General features: G+C 39.7%; 2 protein-coding genes across 2 annotated transcripts in view; one reads left to right on the forward strand and one right to left on the reverse strand.

Annotated features, from left to right (window-relative positions):
- Positions 1-5065, forward strand: part of CCDC38 (coiled-coil domain containing 38) — a 47671-nt gene extending 42606 nt beyond the window's left edge. The window contains exons 12-14 of the mRNA XM_060114237.1: positions 191-392; positions 2483-2604; positions 4952-5065. Coding sequence (XP_059970220.1) covers positions 191-392; positions 2483-2604; positions 4952-5065 — 438 coding nt within the window. The remainder of the gene's footprint in view (positions 1-190; positions 393-2482; positions 2605-4951) is intronic.
- Positions 5066-6364: 1299 nt separating this feature from the next.
- SNRPF (small nuclear ribonucleoprotein polypeptide F) lies at positions 6365-14669 on the reverse strand. The gene is made up of 4 exons (XM_060114239.1): positions 14298-14669; positions 12256-12381; positions 7102-7166; positions 6365-6495 (listed from the first exon to the last, which is right to left on the reverse strand). The coding sequence occupies exons 1-4, from the start codon at positions 14667-14669 to the stop codon at positions 6429-6431; spliced, it is 630 nt and encodes a 209-aa protein (XP_059970222.1). The 3' UTR covers positions 6365-6428.
- Positions 14670-21179: the final 6510 nt, after the last annotated feature.

The following is a 21179-nucleotide window of genomic DNA, read 5'->3' on the forward strand; positions in this document are numbered from 1 at the left end:
AGAGGCCACGACAGTGAGAGGCCCATGTACCACAAAAAAAAAAAAAAAAAAAAAAAAAGGAAGTATTTAGAAGAACATAAAAGCCTTTTTCATTACAATATAGTAAGAGGGAATTTTACGTTTATTGAATGAACAAGAAAATAGTAATGAAATTTTATGTTTTCTGCTCTCCTTTTCTTCTCAACCTCAGGAAAAACTGATAGACTCTCTCAGTAAAAAAATTAATCAAGTATACAAAGTCTGCATTGGAGATGCTGAGGTTGGCAGCCTCAACCCAGTTCAAAAGCTGATAAAAGTAGAGTCTCGCCTGGTGGAACTGAGTGATCTCATTGAATCCGTTCCCAAAGAAAACGTGGAGGCAATTGAGAGGATGAAACAGAACGACGGCAAAAGTACAGTCACTGTCTTATGATACAAAGGTAGTGAAAGACTTAATGAGAAGCTGTTTTTGCTTGGATTCCACACACATTAAGGAAGTCTGTTATATGGCAAGTCTCTATTATATGCCATATAGAGACACAGTGGAATCAAACCCAGCCCTGCCCTGCCCTCCTCATGGAGCTACTATTTAGTGTGGAGACGCATAACATCCATATTCTTATGAAATAAATATCTCGTTATCAATGGTAAAACAAGCACTGTGAAGGACAGTTCATCAGGGGCAAATGACATAGTTTCGGGTGGGCAAGCGGTCCTTCTAGACTGAAAAAGTGGATTTTCAGAGTGAATATTCACTACTTACATGAAAATTTTCAAAGGGTTATAATGTAGAAGGAGAACTATACTTGTGGTGAAGGGCCCAAGACTAGAATTAGGAGCCTTTCACTGGAAAACTACAGGGAGACTCAATCTATGAAGGAATTGTTTGAAAGTTAGAGCCATGTAATGAGGGTTTTCCTCAGTTCCTAACTGCCAACACTTACATACATCACATTTACTCATTAACTCATTTATTCCTCAAGATAATCTCATGAGGATTATCATCCCTGGGACACATACCACCACCCTCACCTCCACCCCTGCCCAGCTCCCACGTCCCCACATCTTTGCCTAGCTTGGGGCCTTTCCCAGAGAATCCACTGATTTACAAATTTTCATACCAAGTTAAATAAGGATTTTATGTACATACTACCTTTGAGGCAATGACTATTATAAATATAATATGATCCCTAGTATAATGTATCATATAGAGAATGCTTATAGGTGGAATAATATTCACGTTATAGCAGAAAGACATGTTGGCAGGCATACTAGAACTACGACTATGAGCATGGGCATTAGAGCTGACCTGCCTGGGTTCAATCCAGATTCTGCCATTTACAACTTTTGTGACCTTAGGCAGGCCACACAACCTCTCTTAAGTTTCAGTTTCCCTATCTGTAAAATGGCAGTAATAATGGAACTTATCTCACAGGGTTGTTGTGAGGATTAAATTAAATAATCTATGTAAAAGCGCTAAAGCATGCTTGGCATATAGTAAGTACTCAAATAGTAGCCATTAATATTAGATACTTTGTTACTGCTTACATTACTGGGGTGGGGGGGATATTGTTTCCTCCATATAAAAACAAAGTCCAGAATATATTAAGGTGATCCTGATGGGATTTTATTGAATAGGAAGCAAATTTTTTAAGAAATCATAAATGAAAGATCACTCCTTCCAGAAGACGACCTTTGACTAATTACACTGAGAGCATTTGCATCTTGTAATTACTACTATTTCCAGTAGTGATACATGAATCTAATTCCAATTACTTATCATTCTTATCAAAAGGAGAATTTTACTGGATTTTTCCCATGGTTTGGAGGCACCTAACATAACACCTAATTTTGCATAAAAAATGTTCAGTGAATGTTACATTGATAATTATATACAGCCATAAAAAAGCTATCACTTGTCCAGTGGTTATTCTGCACCAGGCATTGGACTAGACAGTTTGCATAAGTCAGCTCATTTAATTTTATCCTCATAGCAACCCTAAAGAGAACAAAGATAAATACTATTTCTTGGCCTTAATTTGAGGATAACGTTCAAAAAGATTTGCTGGAAAGTATGTTTTTGTGGTTATCCATTGAACTATATACACTTATGATCTGTGTACTTTTCTGCACATTATACTTCAATAAAAAGGTTTAAAAAGAGGGGGAAATAGCTGGAAATTAATTCAGGTGGCCGCCATACGGATTAACTGCAAAGTACTGAACTGTAAATGGAGTGATGAGAAAGCTTTGCTGAGGTGCTTGTTTTAGACCAAGATTTGGATAGATTTTACTTCTTCCGAAATGGTGACATGCATTTTCTCCCCATTTCAACACAAACAGGATTTGTTGTTGAAATTTCACCTGAATATTCAAAACCCATAGATTTGGGTGAAGATGAAGTATTATTTTCATTTAACCTTAAAGGAAACTTTATAATATTTAGATAATTCTTTACCAAATAGTAATGATGTAGGTCTTTTTTACTTTCTGTGATTTATAGTTAGGACAATGTCTTCCCCTCTTGACAGGCTGCGTGAAGAGAAAGTGAAAGAAAAACAAAAACACCAGGAGGAAAGGCTAAAAGCTGCTCTGGAAAGAGCAGTAGCACAACCAAAGAAAAAGGTTTGTGTTTTGTTATTAATAGCTTCCACTACATCAATGTGTGAGGGCTTCTGCAGTACAAAAACAAAATACCTAACTCATCTAATTTGTCCAGGTTAAACTTCAGTAAGATTGCTAACAGCTTAAATTGATCTCTCTCTGGTTCCTTGCTACTTTTAGAATGATTCAAATTACTGGTTCTACAGTTCTCCATTAGACTAACTTTTTGGTAAAAGAAACCTCTCCCCTCTCCTCTTTTTCCTTAGCTCCAGGTGCCATGAAACTAGAGAATTAAAAAAATAATAGTAAGTGAATTACATTATTACTGGAAGGGTCTTTTAATCCTCACACTGTAAAAATAATTAGACTTATAGTTGAAGTTAAAATAATTTACCCAGAGTCACTTCAGATTTAGCAGCAGAATCTGACCAGAAGCCAAGGTTCTTCATATTTTAAGATTACCTGTTCAGTAAGTTTAGAATTGGGCAGTCACAGAGTGCATGTGGTCTATGACTCCCCCTGGGTGTGAAGGCCCTTTTGTTTTTATATGCCACTCTCCCTCCTCTGAGCTAGAGTCTGAAGTATATTCCAGGAAGGCAATCTCATAGTTATCTGCAAAGCCAATATGGACATTGATTCTCACCATAGTCACAGCTAACCTATAGTGAATGCTTCTGCGCCTCACAACCAGCTTTTGAGGTAAGTACTTAAAGTTCCGCAGTATGGTAACTGTTAATATGTACTATGTCAAAAAGTGATGATTAATTTTATTTAAATAAGCATTTCATCTTTTTTTTTTTTTTTTTTTTTTTTTTTGCGGTATGCGGGCCTCTCACTGTTGTGGCCTCCCCCGTTGCGGAGCACAGGCTCCGGACGCGCAGGCTCCGGACGCGCAGGCTCAGCGGCCATGGCTCACGGGCCCAGCCGCTCCGCGGCATATGGGATCCTCCCAGACCGGGGCACGAACCCGTATCCCCTGCATCGGCAGGCGGACTCTCAACCGCTTGCGCCACCAGGGAGGCCCAAGCATTTCATCTTTAAAAGGGTCTGTACTTATCTAGTTCAACTCTGCCTATGAAGACCTAACTTCTCTTCTTCTAAGAGAGAATTAACCATTCATCACCCTGCTACATGTATATACTATTATTTACTAAACTCACCAAATTAAAGTGATTATTTTTTAATATATCCATCTTTCCTTTTAGACCATGAATGAGTTTTATGACCTTTGTATCCCCAGTGCCTGGCACATAGTGGACACTCAATAAATGCTTACTGAATTAACAGACTAAAAATGAGAATGAAAACTAAATCTGGAAGAAAATTGGAGAAAGAATGTTGATAAGTCAACAATGTATGAAGACCTCTGAAAGAAGATTTTACTCTTTCAGAGGACATTTAGGACATTTCATCACTGGCAATTTTCTCAGACAGAAATTAATAACAAAGGTTATCAAAGGAGATCATCACCAGTGGGGGGAAAAATATGGCATTAGGAAAGGAATTCAAGGATTCCAGTCCTCTACGGATATTTTTGTTGTTATAATGAGGGGAGGATTGCTAGTGCTATTTAGTTCCCTGGAGTCAGGAATGTCAAACATTCTGTAATGCAGGGGACAGTCACACACAGGGTTGGTGCCCCTTTTGAGGCACAATGGAAACGTCCCATCAAATTTCATGTCCAACAGAACAGTTTTCTTATCCATTTAATTTATACAAATTCAGATATAAAGGCAAAACAAAAAATAAATAAATAAATAAGGAGAAGGGGGAGAAAAGACTCAAAGAGAAAGATTAGTATGATATACTTGAGTATATGCTCCAGAGAGAATAAATAGGTATGAACTGGGGTATCCCTAAGACTCTCCTGGTGGGACCAAGAGCCAACAGGATTTCTAGTGCCTAAGAAAATAGTACATGGTTTTCTCAAGTTTTTTTTTTTGTTTAACAGGATTTTTAAATGCCAGTCAGCTGTTGCTTAGCAGAGGAAAGTGATCTCTTCCAACCAATGGAGTAGAAATTAGCTATGGCAGTTGCTGAGAAATGAAGTGTTGGCCTCAAACATGGAGTTTCTCTAAGCTTAGCATATCTGAAACACAAGCTACCTGATGACTTTATCTAAATCCTCCCACTTCCCCATAAAACCTAACTGCCCTGTCTTCTGCATACCATGATGCTCCATTCGTTACTTAACTTTGCCTGCATTTGGACATCCATTAGGTTATCAATCCCTTTGTAATTGGGATTATTATTTACTATTTTAAACTATATTATTCTTCAGAAAAATCAAGTTAATATTAGTATTTTAGTTACACTTCAATAGAAAATGGTTATATGAAAATATTAAGTACTTTTTCTTTTGTTTCAGCTGGGAAGACAACTTATCTACCGCTCAAAACCTCCATCTGGTAACAAACGTGAACTACTTTTAGTCAAGGATACAAGAACAAAATCACTGGAGGAAGAATATTTTTTCACTTGAATAGCAGCAGTAAGACATTTATAACCAGAATGCTTTAGGCATATTTTGTAGATTTTTGCTTTTCAGTAATGGCAATATTCTGCCCCACACATAGGCCGAACCAATTTCAGGAAGACAGGTCCTTACTCTAAAAGGCTCTTAGGATTGGAAATGGAAGTTATTTTCTTTTGTTGAAGACCTTTATTATCCATATCCTAACCATTATTCTATATAGCTAAACATTTATACTTTCTGTTGTCCCAGGTGGGGATACACATCCATAGTGACCTTACTGATGTAACTGTACGGTGAATAACCATTTAAGTGCAATAGTGGCATTCTGACAACATAAGACTTTAAATAATCTTTTTTTTCCAACTAGTCCACAGGAAAGTTCATAGTGTAAATTTTATCACTGTGGAGTATACATTTTAACAATGTGCAATTCTAAAATATTGATTTGAGGAGTTTAAAACTTAAATGAAAACTACTAGATTATGTTCTCATGAGAACATAATGAGACATAACCAACCATGAGACTGATTTTTAATTCACATTAAGGGGTTCTGTTCAGAAAACTTAATTCTCTTAAGTGAACAAACCATATGTCTTCAGCCTACATGTCAGTTCACAATTTCTGTTGTGTTCTATACTCAAAACCATTTTAACTTTCAGGTGATGTTTCAATTTTAGCTGTAATGTGCATATCATTTAGCTCACATTGATATAGAATTAACATGTAATTTTCTGACTACTAAGTAAAATAATACAGTCTATATTAACTCTAAGAAAATATTTAACTTTATATGTGTCAAAAGTGGCTCAAAAATAACTTTAAAAGAAACAGTTGCTTTTTTTTTTTTTTTTTTTTTTTTGCGGTATGCGGGCCTCTCACTGTTGTGGCCTCTCCCGTTGCGGAGCACAGGCTCCGGACGCGCAGGCTCAGCGGCCATGGCTCACGGGCCCAGCCGCTCTGCGGCATATGGGATCCTCCCAGACCGGGGCACGAACCCGTGTCCCCTGCATCGGCAGGCGGACTCTCAACCACTTGCGCCACCAGGGAGGCCCGAAACAGTTGCTTTTAAAAGATCTCAGTTAATATACAATTACAAGGGCTAAAATTGACTTTCATAAACATTTATAGAGCATATAAATAAATTTCTCTTATAGAAAAAAAAATACAGCATTGGGTTTCCATGAAAACCAACTTGAATCAAGTTGGGTGGCTTTTAAAGCATTAGTTCTGTGAATAATTTTTCAACTGTTTCAACATTTGAGCCCTGCATGTAAATATCTGAATATGAATAGCTCACAGTCAAGTTGAAAAAGAAACAAATCTTTATTGTCTACAAATATATATAAAAAAAATTCCCCCCGAAAGATGCTATTCTCTCATTTCCCCATCTTCTTCTTCTTCTTCAACACCCCTGATATAAAGGACATTATTACACCTGTAAACAGAAAAACAGTCCATTTTGTTGTTCCAACAAGAAACCATATAAGATCTGAATTACTACTTTTATTAGATTTTTTCATTCCAAAAATATTAATGCTAAAATTACAAATACATCATTTCTTTTTTAAAAAAATTTACCTTTGGTTTGTTAAAGAGCACATGACACTCACTTTTATACCATGCGGTTGTTATAAAACGGTATCTTTATGATCTTCCAAAGGGAATAATAACTAGAATTTGGAGATGTGAAGCTAGTTCTAGAAAATAAGTGTAATATGAATCCCTAACAGCAGCCAGACCCACCTAAAATTCAAAACCAAGCTCTTGCAACTAAAACCACTGAAAAAGGTACAGCTAAGACCTAGAAAGTTTAATATCAACACTAGAAAAACCTTAAGAATGAACAACTTCAAAATATTTAAATCTGCTTTAACGAGTTTAACAATTTCAAGAATCTTGAAGTCTAGTTGTAGAATGTTATGTTAAATTAATAGTGATTTAAAAAAAGTAATTCTGAGATTGGGGCACTAATAGGTTATTTAAACAGGTATTTTTACTGCTCACCAGTAACTCCTTATATAAACTACTGAAGTTTTGTTACCTTATTAAAACTTCACCCAGATGTCCAGATAATGCTCCATCTATGTATTCTTCTGTGTTTGCAAGCTTTAAATAAAAAGAAAATATATTAGTATAATCACACAAGAGGAAAATAGTATTATACACCTAATATTGGTGAAAGAACTTATTAACTGAGACCTTTCGGTACCAACGACTCACATTTACCTACAATAATTAGAAGATTAGCTTTCTATTACTACTGTAGTACTTTTTGGTTTCATATAAACATTCAGTAAAGTTAACGTTAATAGATGTAGAACTGATACATAACAAAGCTCATTTCAACACAATTTTTTAAATATCTCAGTAATGTAATATTTCTTTCTATTAAACATTAAAACAACATGTCAAGGAAAACAGTCTCCAATTTATGAATAAGCTGTGAATAATTCAGGTCTAAAGTAACAGACATTAACTTTTCTCAGAGTAATAGCATTATATCATATTGAGGAACCCAATGGGTACAAAAGTTATGGCTAAAATACCAAATTTTTTTTTTTTTTTTTTTTTTTTTTGCGGTATGCGGGCCTCTCACTGTTGTGGCCTCTCCCGTTGCGGAGCACAGGCTCCGGACGCACAGGCTCAGCGGCCATGGCTCACGGGCCCAGCCGCTCCGCGGCGTGTGGGATCCTCCCGGACCGGGGCACGAACCTGCGTCCCCTGCATCGGCAGGTGGACTCTCAACCACTGCGCCACCAGGGGAGCCCCCAAATACTCTTATATTAGTCAACAACCAAACTAAAGAACTGAGTAAGAATTTTTAAAAATTATGTGCTAATAAACAGGAAAAAAATAAGTTCTTAAGAGGAGGTTTAATTAAGAGTGACCTTTATAGTTACTTTAGAGAACTCTATTATTTCTAATTTTACATTAAAATGTTTAGATTTCCTTTTACATAAAGATAATAAACTTTACTTATAATTAAAAAAAATTACAATCAGTGCTACTGGAACTCACAAAAGAAATGAACAAGATAGAAAGGAAACAGGGAAGTTTCCTTCATTAACTAGGCAAGTGGGCAATGGGAAAGAAAAATAGGTCTTAGAGAGGATATAAGGTAAGGCATTTAAAACATGTTAATGAATTAATAATGCTACTGGATATTATTCCTTCTCCTATAGAGAACAAAAAATAACCTCTTATACTCAGGGGATATGGTTTTGTCTGAAATTGTTGCCAACAATTAGTTCTGTATGCAACAGCTCTCAGAAATAATGTATTAACATCAACTAATTTTTTTTTTTTTTTTTTGCGGTATGCGGCTTCTCACTGTTGTGGCCTCTCCCACCGCGGAGCACAGGCTCCGGACGCGCAGGCTCAGCGGCCATGGCTCATGGGCCCAGCCGTTCTGCAGCATGTGGGATCCTCCTGGACCAGGGCACGAACCCGCGTCCCCTACATCGGCAGGCGGACTCTCAACCACTGTGCCACCAGGGAAGCCCTCAACTAATTTTTTTTGAAAGTGATTATTTCCGGCAGATGTTCACCAACATTTAAACTGGTTTCTAAATTATAATAATGCTCCAAAGGCCTTCTACCACACTTAAAAAAAATTAAACTATAGCTGATTTACAATACTGTGTTAGTTTCAGGTGCACAGCAAAGTAATTCAGTTACACATACATTTTTCAGATTCTTTTCCGTTATAGGTTATTATAAGATATTGAATATAGTTAAAGTTCCTTGTTTTATACAGTGGGTCCTTGTTGTTTATCTATTTTATACACAGAAGTGTGTATCTGTTAATCCCAAGCTCCTAATTTCTCTCTCCCCACTCCTTCCCCTTTGGTAACCATAGGTTTGTTTTCTATGTCTCTGAGTCTGCTTCTGTTTTATAAATAAGTTCATTTGTATCATTTTTTAGATTCCACATTTAAGTGATATCATATGATATTTACCTTTTTCTGTCTGACTTACTTCACTTAGTATGATCATCTTTAGGTCCATCCATGTTGCTGCAAATGGCATTACTGCATTCTTTTTATGGCTGAGTAATATTCCATTGTGTGTGTGTGATACGTATGTACCACATCTTCTTTATTCACTCATCTGTCGATGGACATTTTACTTCCATGTCTTGGCTATTATAAATAGTGCTGCTATGAACACTGGGGTGCCTGTATCTTTTTGAATTAGTGTTTTCTCCAGATATGTGCCCAGGAGTGGGATTCCTGGGTCATATGGTAACTCTATTTTTTAGTTTTTTAAGGAACCTCCATACTGTTCTCCATAGTGGCTCCACCAATTTACATTCCCACCAACAGTGTAGGAGGGTTCCCTTTTCTCCACACCCTCTCCAGCATTTATCATTTGTAGACTTTTTAATGATGGCCCTTCTGACCAGTGTGAGGTGATACCTCATTGTAGTTTTGATTTGCATTTTTCTAATAATTAGTGATGTTGAGCATCTTTTCATGTGACTTTTGGCCATCTGTATGTCTTCTTTGGAGAAATGTCTATTTAGGTCTTCTGCCCATTTTTTGATTGGGTTGTCTGGTTTTGTTTTGTTTTGTTTTGATATTGAGTTGTATGAGCTGTTTGTATACGATCACATTTTAAATAAAATCCAGAATTCTTACAGTCCCTTACAAGGTCTTCCATGACTACCATTCCAATCCTCCTATCACACTTCCTGTAACCCACTCTGCCCTCACCTTCTTGTTGTGCCTTGAAAGAAAAAGCATGTTTCTGCCGCAGAGCCTTTGCAACTTGCTGTTCCCTCAAATTGGGATGCTCCTTCCCCAAACACTCTCTTCAGTTGCTCACTCAATTCTGGTCTCTGTTTAAATTTATTTCCTCAGAGACTTTCCCTGGCTATCCTATCTAATATTGTACACTCCTGTCACCCTCTTCCATTTCTGCTTTCTTTTTCTCCATAGCATCTATCATTACCTGATACCATATCACATTATATTACCATCTCCCATCACTAAAACACAAACTTCTTGAGGATAGGGACTTCGTTTTGTTCACTGGTGTATTCACAGTGCCAGGCACATAAGGGGCTCTCAGTAAATATTCACTGAGTGAACAAACTCAAAAGCATCACCAATGTGGTTAGTTACTCAGAGATACATTTCATAACTCTGGCAGGTTCACTAGGAAGCTATATTACTTCTAAAACCAAATATTTGGTGGGTATTCTTTATTCCTTTCTTTTAATGAGAAATAATTCTTATAAAATTCTCTTTTAAAGTATACAAGTCAGTGGTTTTTAGTATATTCATAAAGTTATGTTAATTATCACCACTATCTAAGTCTGGAACATTTTCAGCACAATGGATATAGTCTTCAAATTTCTCTATGGCCTCAGTAAATGATTCCTGCTTAGGGAATTTTCCAGGCCAAAACCATGCTCTATAAGAACTTTGGGGACCTGAGCACTGTCTGTTCAGGTGGTAAGCTCTTAAATTAAGGAAAATCTCAGCTTTGGGCCTACAAGTGCTCCTATTAGTACTCTGCCTACAGCACTACCAGTTTGGAATACTTGGAGTCACGATTGGTTTGACCACCTATCTAGGTACCCTTTAAATTCATTCATCAGCCATTAATCAATCACATAAATACCTGTGCTTCAGGAAAATATAACCTCAAACTCTTTCTTCAAAAACCTGGCTGAAAACTATTGAATTAAGCAACAAAAAACCAAACACCCCAATTTAAAAATGGACAAAGGACACGAACAGGCATTTCTCCAAAGATATGTAAATGACCAATAAGCACATAAAAAGATCTTAACATCACTAATCATTAAGTAAGTGCAAATCGAAACAATGAGACACCACTTCACACTCATTAGGATGACTATTAAAAAACCCCAGAAAATGACAAGTGTTGGTGAGGATGTTAAGAAACTGGATCCCGTGTACATTGTTGGTGGAATGTAAAATGGTGCAGCTGCTGTGGAAAACAGCCTGGCAGTTCCACAAAAAATTAAACAAAGAATTACTGTATGATCCAGCAATTCCACTTCTGGATACAGACTCAAAAGAACTGAAAGCAGAGACTCTAACTGGTATTTGTACACCTACGTTCACTGAATTATTCACAACAGTCAAAAGGTGGAAACAATTCAAATATTCACCAACAGAAGAACGATTAAAATGAGGTCGAGTTGACCCTTGAACCACACAGGTTTGAGACCGCATGAACAAACTGGTGCAGAATCACGGATACGGAGGGCCAACTATGGACTCGAGCATCTGTGGATTTCAGTATACCAGGCAGGTCCTGGAACCAACCCCCCAAGGATACTGAGGGACCGCTACACACAATGGTATATTTCAACCATAAAAAGGAATGAAATTCTGATACATGCTACAACATGGATGAACCCTGAAAACACCATGCTGAATGAAATAAGCCAGACACAAGGACAAATATTGTAGGATTCCACTTATATGAGGTTCCTAGAATAAAGACAAAAAGAACAGTGTTTACCAGGAGGCAAAGGGAATGGGGAGTTCTTGTTTAATGGGTACAGAGTTTCCCTTTGGGATGATGAAAAAGTTCTTGAAATGGATAATGGTGATGGATGCACAAGCACGTGAATGCAGTCAATGCCACTGAGTTGCACACCTGAAAATGGTTCAAGTGGTAAATTTTGTGCTATATATATTTTACCTCAATTAAAAACAAAAAACAAAACCTGGCTGAAACATTTACAGAAGCTAGTTTAACAGACAAGTAGCCAGTTCATCAATTCTTTTGGTCGGTCTGTCTTTTCCCTCAAGAATTGCTTTTATCAAATTACTTTGATGTTGTACATTTAGCATTCATCAAAAGACTTAAGAATTCCACTGGAAAAGTTTCTCTCAGAGCTAAGTGCTGGGAAAAGTTTTGCTTCTTCTGCGAACTCTAGTGTATTTGTCTTATGGCACTGTGAATCAAATGTCTGAGCTCTTCTTACTTTTAACCGCTAGGAGTCAAATCTGTGCTTGAATTTTGCTTTAATATGTCTCGTACATAGTTATCACAGTTACAACATCCTCCTTGGCCTTGACTTTATTCCTGAATTTTGCTCTGTGCTTGTCAGTTAAATTAATTACATCTTTGTACGTCACACTAAACCTCTGAGGAGTCAGGTGAAGAAAAATTAATACAATTTAATGATCTTTGTAACTCTTCAGCTTACCTGCATGTTCATATAGCCATCTACAGACACCAGGTAGCCTTTGTACTCCATTCCCCACTTAAGCTTCACCATTACTGGCTTTCCTGTTAATCCATTGAGGAAAGGTTTGGGATTGAGGGGCAAACTCTGCACAAAGAACAAAAAAAGAACCCAATTGATTATTTTTCCGTAGTTTGGCTTCCATTACCTACTCTCTTCTCTATCAAATCACCAATATTTTATTGTATCCAAATGAAGCAAAACTCTTGTTTCCCTCTCACATTATTACATAATTTTCACTTTTGTTGAAGAGCATCAGAGAAATTTAAATACCCAGTTAGCCAATTTCACCTTCAATCCATCAAGACTTGTAAAAGTATTCATTGTTCACTTAAGAAACACTGAACACCTAATATACATCACTCACTGTTCCAAGGCCATAAAGAAACAAAGGTAAAGGCAGAAAAAAGAAAAAAAAAAAAAAAAGCAGATAACAGTCCCTGTCCTCAGGCCCACAGTGGGAGGGGGGAGGGCCAAAATACATGCAAATAGACAATTATTTTTCAATGTAGTAAGAGGAGGTATGCTATGTACAAGGGTACCAAACAATCAAACAATCCAGGGTTAAAAGAAAAGGAAGAGTTGCCTGAAATAAGTAATGCCTCTGTTTTAAAGGATGAGAGGTATTTCCAGAAGGAAAAGGGCTGATCTGGCGGGGTGGGGTGGGGGGTGGGGTACCTATGTAAAAGGAGGGAAGAGTGAATCAACAAGGGATCTCAGGGACACACGAATTAGTTTTGTATGAGGCTACAGAAGGAGACAGGGGCAGACCATGCTCCACGATCTTCAACGGAATTCCAGGAGCTAGGACTGCGTCTTCTTTGACTTTGCAGTGCCTCCTACACATGGGCAGTCACTTTGTGTTTGTTTATTCAGCAAACCGGTGAATTCAGTACCCCCAGTGAATTCAGACTTTTCTTCCTTTCCTCATCTGCTCACTCATCGGCCCAAAGAAAAAAACAACCAAGAAACCTGGCTACTAAACCCCTCTAGAATAAGCACATTCACAGTGATCTCAAATGGGTCTCCAGTTTTCACTTTTGTCTTTCTCCAACTTATTAGCCACACGGCAAGTATTATTTTTATCACACCACGTCTCTGCTTAAAATGCTTCGATGGCTTCCAACTGCACTTGGGAGTGGAACCCAGACCTCCTAAAACGGCCTAAGAGGTCTTGCCCGACCCTATCTCATGACCACTATCCTTGCAGGCGGCTGTGGCTTTCTCTCAATTCCTCCAGCTAGTCAGGTGTTCCTTCCGGTCTCAGAGCCTGTGCTCCTGTTCCCTGAGCTTGAGGTACACACGCTTCCTCCTGCTCTTCACGGGGCTGCATTTCGTATCGCTTAGATTTCAGGTTCAATCCCTCCTCCAAGGGATGCCATCTGTAACCCCTCTCCTAACACCACGGCGCCCCCACACAGCACCCTATTTGCGCCCTTCTTAGCACTTAACGTTATTCGAAATTATGTATTTATCGTTGTTTGATTAATGTCTGAGTTAACCTAGAGCAGGGTCCGCATCAGTACTTTTTTATCCTATATTCCTAGCACCTAGAACGTTACCTGGCCCTGGCAGGTGGCAGGCGCTCAGTAAAGCTTTGCTAAACGAACAGGAGAATGCTCAAAGCCTGGACTCTGTATTCCAAAGGGCTGCAGGGTCCCCCAACATCACGGGACGAAAGCGGATTGTGGAGTGTGCTAAGTGGGACGTGAAAAACCGCTGCATTTTTACCACAGCTCTGTGGCCCCAGGCAGCAAGGACACCTCAGGCTCGGATACAAAACGAAGAAGACGGGGAAGGGGGCAAGGGCACTCCTGGGGAGGGGAGCGCTTCGGAAGGAGAGCGCGCCTCAAACACCCAGAGCAGGGAGAAAGGGGCTGGCCACCCGGCGCGCCGCGCCTCACGCGGATGAATGGGAAACGCGCGAACCAACCACCAGGCCTGGCAAGGCTGGTCACCCGCCCTCTCTCTCTCACGGGACACTGGCCGCACTTTCTCCTTACCATCGCGACGACTACTGCTGCAGTAGTGGGCAAATGCTGCAGGCTACTCGCCGCCGACCCAGCTGTCGTCCGACCCTCGTGACTGGAGTAGCCACAGCAGGGTCCCAGCCGCGTAGCTTCCACAGAAATGGCCGCCAAATAGCTGCGTGACCTTTCACCTCCGACTACCGCTCTTCTGGCTTCTGTGATTGGACGCAAAGAGGTGCTTGCTGATTGGAGGAGGTGGCTGGGCATGTCTCCCGGCAACCAGCGGCGCCGAGTGGGTGCGTGCCTCCCGGGCAGTCCGCGGGCCTCTGGGAAACCGGCTGCTCCAAGCCGACGGGAGGATACCTGCGAGGCTGCAAAGGCCGTGAGGCGGCTTGGGTTTCTCATTTGCTCACCTACCTCGAGGGTGCACTGTGTACCCTGCAGAGTGGACGTGATGTCTTGCCAACTTGGCTAGTGGGGGGTTCCTTTGTCCTTGTACACCTGGGAGAACGAATTTGGGGCTCTCGGGTTTCCTCCTCACTTTCCCACAGAATCTGTGCTGGGAGGTCTCCTCTGACACGGTTCCCTTCTCTCTGTTCTGTAATGCTCAATGCTCATGTCAACCCACTTCAGGGGAAGCGGGAGAAGCAAGACTAGATAGGCTAAGGGACGTGAAACGCACCGAAGTAAGTCAAGTACAGAATATATTTCAGATGAGGTTAGATGGAGTCTAGAACATGGTGTGCTGGGCTCCCGCTCCATCTGTTTCTTTTGCGTTGTGAGTAGAGGCTCGCTACAGTCTTTATACTGCACGTATAGCGCAGAAGGTGGAGGATGTTTACGCTATCACGGATTGATCCTTCTAATGTAAGAGTGGAATTGTTGGGTCATACAGTAATTCTGTACTTGACTTTTTGAGGAGCTACCAAACTGCTTTCCACAATGCCTGCACCATTTTACTTTCCCACTAGCAATGTATGAGATTCCTAATTTCCCCACATTCTCACCAACACTTATTTACCATTAAAAAATATTATCATAGCCATCCTAGTAATCCTAATAATAATAAGCCGTCTCATTGTGGGTTTGATTTGTATTTCCCTAATGACTAATGATGTGGAGCGTCTTTTCATGTGCTTATTGGCCACTTGTATATCTTTGGAGAAATGTCTGTTCAAGTCCTGTATGCCTTTTTATATGTTCTATTTCTGGAACCCTTGAATGTATTGCCTAATCTGAAAAGTCATGTGACCATTCTGGGTCTCAGTTTCTTCGCTGATAACAATGAAGGGATTGGACTCGATCGGGGTTTTCAACCTCAATACTAGTGACATTTGGGGCCAGACAGTTCTTGTTGTGGGGACTGCCCTTTGTATTGTAGAATGGACGTATTGCAGCAGTATCCCCAGCCTCTACCAAGTAGATGCCAGTTGCAACGCCCTCCCTCCAAGTTGTGACAACCAAAATGTCTTCAGACATTGCCCAGTGTCTTCTGGAGGGTACAGTCGTCCCCTGTTGAAAACCACTGGATTAGATCAATGATTTGTAAACACAGGCCACAGACTTGGATCACTTTGCAGGTAGTATTGAGGCTTTGCAAACTATTTGTATTATTAAAAAATAAACAAAACAACTAACAAATCGTACATTTATTTAACAGGGACTGTATAAGAATGATGAAAACCTGATGCTTCTCTGCTTTTGATTAGAATGAAATCAACTCAAAATACAAATACTAGTTGATAATCATGGATCAGAAGCTCTGATTGGCATTTATATACGTATCTGATTTATAAAAATGGGAAAGCAGGGGCCTCCCTGGTGGCGCAAGTGGTTGAGAGTCCGCCTGCCGATGCAGGGGATACAGGTTCGTGCCCCGGTCTGGGAGGATCCCATATGCCGCGGAGCGGCTGGGCCCGTGAGCCATGGCCGCTGAGCCTGCGCGTCCGGAGCCTGCGCGTCCGGAGCCTGTGCTCCGCGACGGGGGAGGCCACAACAGTGAGAGGCCCGCATACCGCAAAAAAAAAAAAAAAAAGGGAAAGCAAATTGTCCATAAATGATGTTTTTTAGTTTCATAAATCATAGATTCAGTTTGGGGGGAGGGTAGATAATAAAACCCTTCGGGGGTAAAAAGGCTGGGAACCCCTCAGCTAGCTGACCAGTGTTAAATACTGACTTTAAACACAGTTCGGTTCTTTGCCGTACTTCCACAAGGTGGCAGTGGTGAGTTTTGAGTAAAATTTCTAACCATACAGGCACTTACTTGGAAGTTGATCTGTTCAAAAGGGGACTTCACTGTTCTCAAAACACAAACGAAACAGAACAAAACCACATAGAACTTCTCCCACAGTCTCCTGTGCTGTACAGTCCCCATCGCCCTCATCCCTCAAATGTTTCCAGTGAATCAAATTTTTAAAAATAAGCTTGTTATTCTACTTTTCATCTGTTACCCACCTTGTTGCTAGAAGTATCTCTAACCTCCCCTCCTCCAAAATAAAATGAAAATCTGGACATACTACTCTGCTACCTTTTTTGGTTCCCACTTACCAGCGGCCTAAAACAAGTTCCTTCCCAAAGTTTCTTTCCAGCTTTATGCCTTTCCTTTCTGTCCCACAAATCACAAAGCTGGCCTTTGAATCACAGGCCATGTTTTTGTTTGTTTGTTTTTTTTTTTACAACTCCATGTACTTACACATGATACTCTCTCCATCTAGAAATCCTTTCTCCTGTTTGCTTTGCCTGGAAAATTCTTATCTCCATGATCCAATTCAAATGGGCACTTTAGGGCTGAAGACTTCTCTTGAACTTCCCCAGGCCATTAGTTATTCTGTCACATGGCTCTCCACCATCTATCCTGTTTTAACACCACCTATTTTAGAGAAGAAAAGATTTTGTTCATTAACTCATTTGTTGCTGTTACATTTCGTGCCCTAATGCAATGCACATCATTTTCCACATTCTGTCGGCTAGAACACAGTCACATGATCTCACCTAAGTCCAGTGGAGGCTGGGAAATGTGCTTTGTCAGTGCACAGGAGGAAAAAGGCAATGTGAACACAGAGTGGTCTCTGCCACACTCAGAAATTCTACTCTAACAATTAGGTTACTTTTTACAATTTTACCTAACCTCTTATATGCCATCTGTTTACACTCATTCTATTTTAGGCTGTATATCAATATTGTTATCCAGCTTCATTATCACCTTTCTTTGTCCTGGGGTATTTATCAACTATAATTCCAATGCTGAAATAACTACTGTTAAATTTTGTTATCATCTCTTTTCTCTATGTATAAGTGTATGTATTTTGATATAGTTGGAATAATATATAAACTTTTATTCTATTTTACTTAACATTATAGTAAAAATAATTTCTCTTAGGAACGTTTCAGTATCAGTATTTTTAATGGCTGCATAATATTTATCATATATTTAGATATTATACCCTAATTGTTGGGATTTAAGTTGTTTCTTGATTTGTTACTATATAAAATATCAATCTAGCAATATTCTATTTATGTATGTATATTTCTTTCCTTTGTGTCCATGTATCTCTGTACAAGTCTTTCTGTAACATGGGTGCCTCTGTGCTACTAGAGGTAGTTCAGCGTAAAGTGTGTGGACTCTGGAATAGGCACTGCTTGAGTTCAAGTTCTTTCATGGGCCTTCTGACTTTGAGTTCTTCATTTGTATAGTGGGGCCAACAGTAGTCTCTACCTCCTGAGGTTTGGGATGACTAAATTAGTTACTAATTAAAAGAGATCCTTTCCTTCTTGAAACTTTCATTCATTTATTCAGCAAATATATACTGTGTCACAATGTGCTGATCATTATTCTAGGGGCTGTGGATGCAACTGTTCCAAAAGGAAGGAACAATCTGTGGGAGAAACACAACCAGAAAGCAAAGGAATAATTACAACTATTATGTGCTGAAAGGAAATGAACTGGGCGAGGAGATAGAGAAATGGTATGGTGGAAAGTGAAACCAACTCAGATAAGGAAGTTCTATTTTGCCTAAATTTGTCTAAAGACCAGTCTGCCAAATGACGAATATACCAAAAATTGCCAAATATCTAAAACAGGTTGTTCAGAATGTTCACTGCCATGGTTTCACTGTCAGTGAGTGGCAAGGGTAGAGGCAAAGGTCCAGTTTACAAAAATAGAGAAGACAGCAAAACCTTTCTGATGGAAAGTTTACCCTCAGAGAGTGCTAGGCATCCTCAGATGAAATACACGCAAAACTGATAATCAACTGAGCTGAACCCATAAATCCTTGGATGAAAACAGCTGTGGCAAAATGATTGCAGTGAAACAGCTGTGGCAAAATGACTGCCGTGAATCTTGCATGTAATGAAAATTTCAAAAGCAATCAGTAATTCAGCACGTGTGTGTTTAGTGAATTGACTTCCTTCTGGAAGTCAGAGAAGGCTTTTCTGAGGAGGTGATATTTAACCTGACACCAAAAATATGAGAAGCCATAAAAACTCCTCTATTTGTAATAATTGGACTACTCATATATAGTACATATTATAGATCGTTCTGTATTGTGGTATTCGTGTGCATGTATTTGACATCCTACTCTAAGTTCCTTAAGTGCAAGGTAAACAAAAATTCAGTAATTGGTTACTGATAAATGTTGACTGAGTGTGGTGAGACAAACAAAAGCGTCTGCTGGACCATCCCTGTGGCTGTCTCTGGGTTGCTTGGTAATAAGCTTGCGGGGCTTGGTGGCTCCTTGCCCTCTCTCTGCAAGGGTTCCAAGTGCTAGCACAGCTAGGCAACTAGTGTTCCCAGCACTGGTATGGAACAACCCTGAGCAGTTGGCAACCAAGCTCGAAGACCAGTTTTCCTCTACATGCAAGGCTCTTCTCACAAGGAGGGGGCAGGCAAGTTTGCTTTTCTGGAGCACAACCCTTGAAGTGTCTAGCCATGCCAAGCCCACACATATCTGTCCATGGGATGCAAAACAGGCCGCTGACCCTTCTGCCTGCAGATTCCTGCCTGCACTGTTTGGCCCTAACCCTTCACTCAGTTGGATAACACCCAAGGCAGTGTTTCACTTTGCCAGTATTGACTGGATGAATGAACACATGGAAGAAAATGATGACCAGACTCAGCTCTGATCTAGATGATCCCACAGGCATACTACAGTATAGAATTATAGGTGAGGAAAGCAATAAAGCCTTGAAACTGCAGTCTTAATGCTTGTTTCTCTTCTTCCAAACAGGGAGCTCCGCTGAAGATGCTACATTGGTTAAGCATAAGGTATTGCTGCTCTTTCTAGTCTTAATTTAGGTTGATGCTTTCAGAGAAGGAAATCCTTGACAATGGTGACCGAGTATGTGGCTTTCCTTTTTTTTTTTTTTTTTTTTTTTTGCTCCCACCTATAATAAATTGTGTATGGAACATAAAATAAATATTAAAGAATACATTGATAATCTGTTATGGTCAGTTATTTCCTCTTTTTTTCCCATCTTTTCCCTTCCCTTTTCTTCTCTCCCCTTTCATTCCTTTTCTTCAGTAAGCACCTATTTATCACTGACTCTATTACAGGCTCTGGGGATACAAAGATTAACAAATAGAGGCTTGGTTCCTGCCCATGTGGAACTAACTGGACCCAGTTAACAAAAGGAAGAAGAAAAAAACACTTTCAAGGCAAGGAAAGGAAGGCAGAGTAGAAAGATAGTGAACTACAAGGGACTAAGCAACATCTTTTATTTTTTCCTACCGCGGTCCTACTCAAATCCTTATACAGTTTTTCCTTGCTCTGTGCTGTCTTCTCCCAGCTTCTCATAAATCCCACTTGCAATCATCATCAAAGGGTTCTACTGATATTACAGCAAGTTAACCATGTATTTTATCACATTTTCCAAGATGATTCTCAAAAACTTCTAGGAAAAGAGAAAATAGTACCTTTACAGCAGAGAAACTGGGCAAACACTGCCTCAACCAAGTAATGAAGGTCAAGGTGACCAGTAATGTCTGTGGATCTCATTTAATCTGCCAAATGTGTATGCTCTCCTTTGCCAGTTAACGATGAATGAACCATCTTTGAAACCAAAGGAAGTTCTGTGCACGAAGGGACTTCTGAAAGTTTCGGGGTCCTCGAGTGTTATTCGCTTTCTCCTTCAACCCTTCCTCATCCATCCCTGCTCTCTGCTGAGACTGTCTTTTCTACTTTGAGCTTGATTAAGTGCACTTGGCCTACCAGCCAGGGCCACTTCCATTGCCATCATGCTTAACAGAAGTTGCTTTAAAAGTGTTTTTATTAAAGTTTCAGACTATTTCAAACATACAGAAAAAGTGCAGAAAATAATGTGTGGCAACATGAAACACACTCCATCGCTGATTTAGCACGTTCTAACGTCTTGCCATATTTGTCTCCCACGCCACCCCACATTCTTTAACATAGAGAAGTTCCCTCCCTTCATCTCATTTTACAGCTCCCGACCACAATGCCAGTACTGCTCCTTTGAGAGGGACTGCAGGCTGCGCACATAGATCTGAAATTGACCATGCCCATCTTTAGCTTTTCTAGAACTTACTCAGCTTCAGCTTTTCCAGAAATTGCCAAACTGTTCTTCAAAGTGAATTTGTATTATTTAGGGTTCTTCAGAGAAACAGGATCAGGAGGTTCTGTGTATATACGCACAGACACAAACACACAAAAACACAGACACACACACGCAGAGATTATATCATATACGTATAATATGGAGAGAGAGACAGACAGATTTTACTGAATTGGCTCACAAGATTGTGAGGGCAGACAAGTCCAAAATTTGTGGGGCAGGCCAGCAGGCTAGAGATTCAGGTAAGAGTTGATGTTACAGGCTTGAGCCTGAAATCTGCAGGGCAGCTCAGCAACTGAAAATTTAGGCAGGGCAGTCTTGGGGCAGAATTGCTTTTTTTAAGAA

This window comes from Mesoplodon densirostris, chromosome 11, assembly GCF_025265405.1.
Source record: "Mesoplodon densirostris isolate mMesDen1 chromosome 11, mMesDen1 primary haplotype, whole genome shotgun sequence".
Lineage (NCBI taxonomy): Eukaryota > Metazoa > Chordata > Mammalia > Artiodactyla > Ziphiidae > Mesoplodon > Mesoplodon densirostris.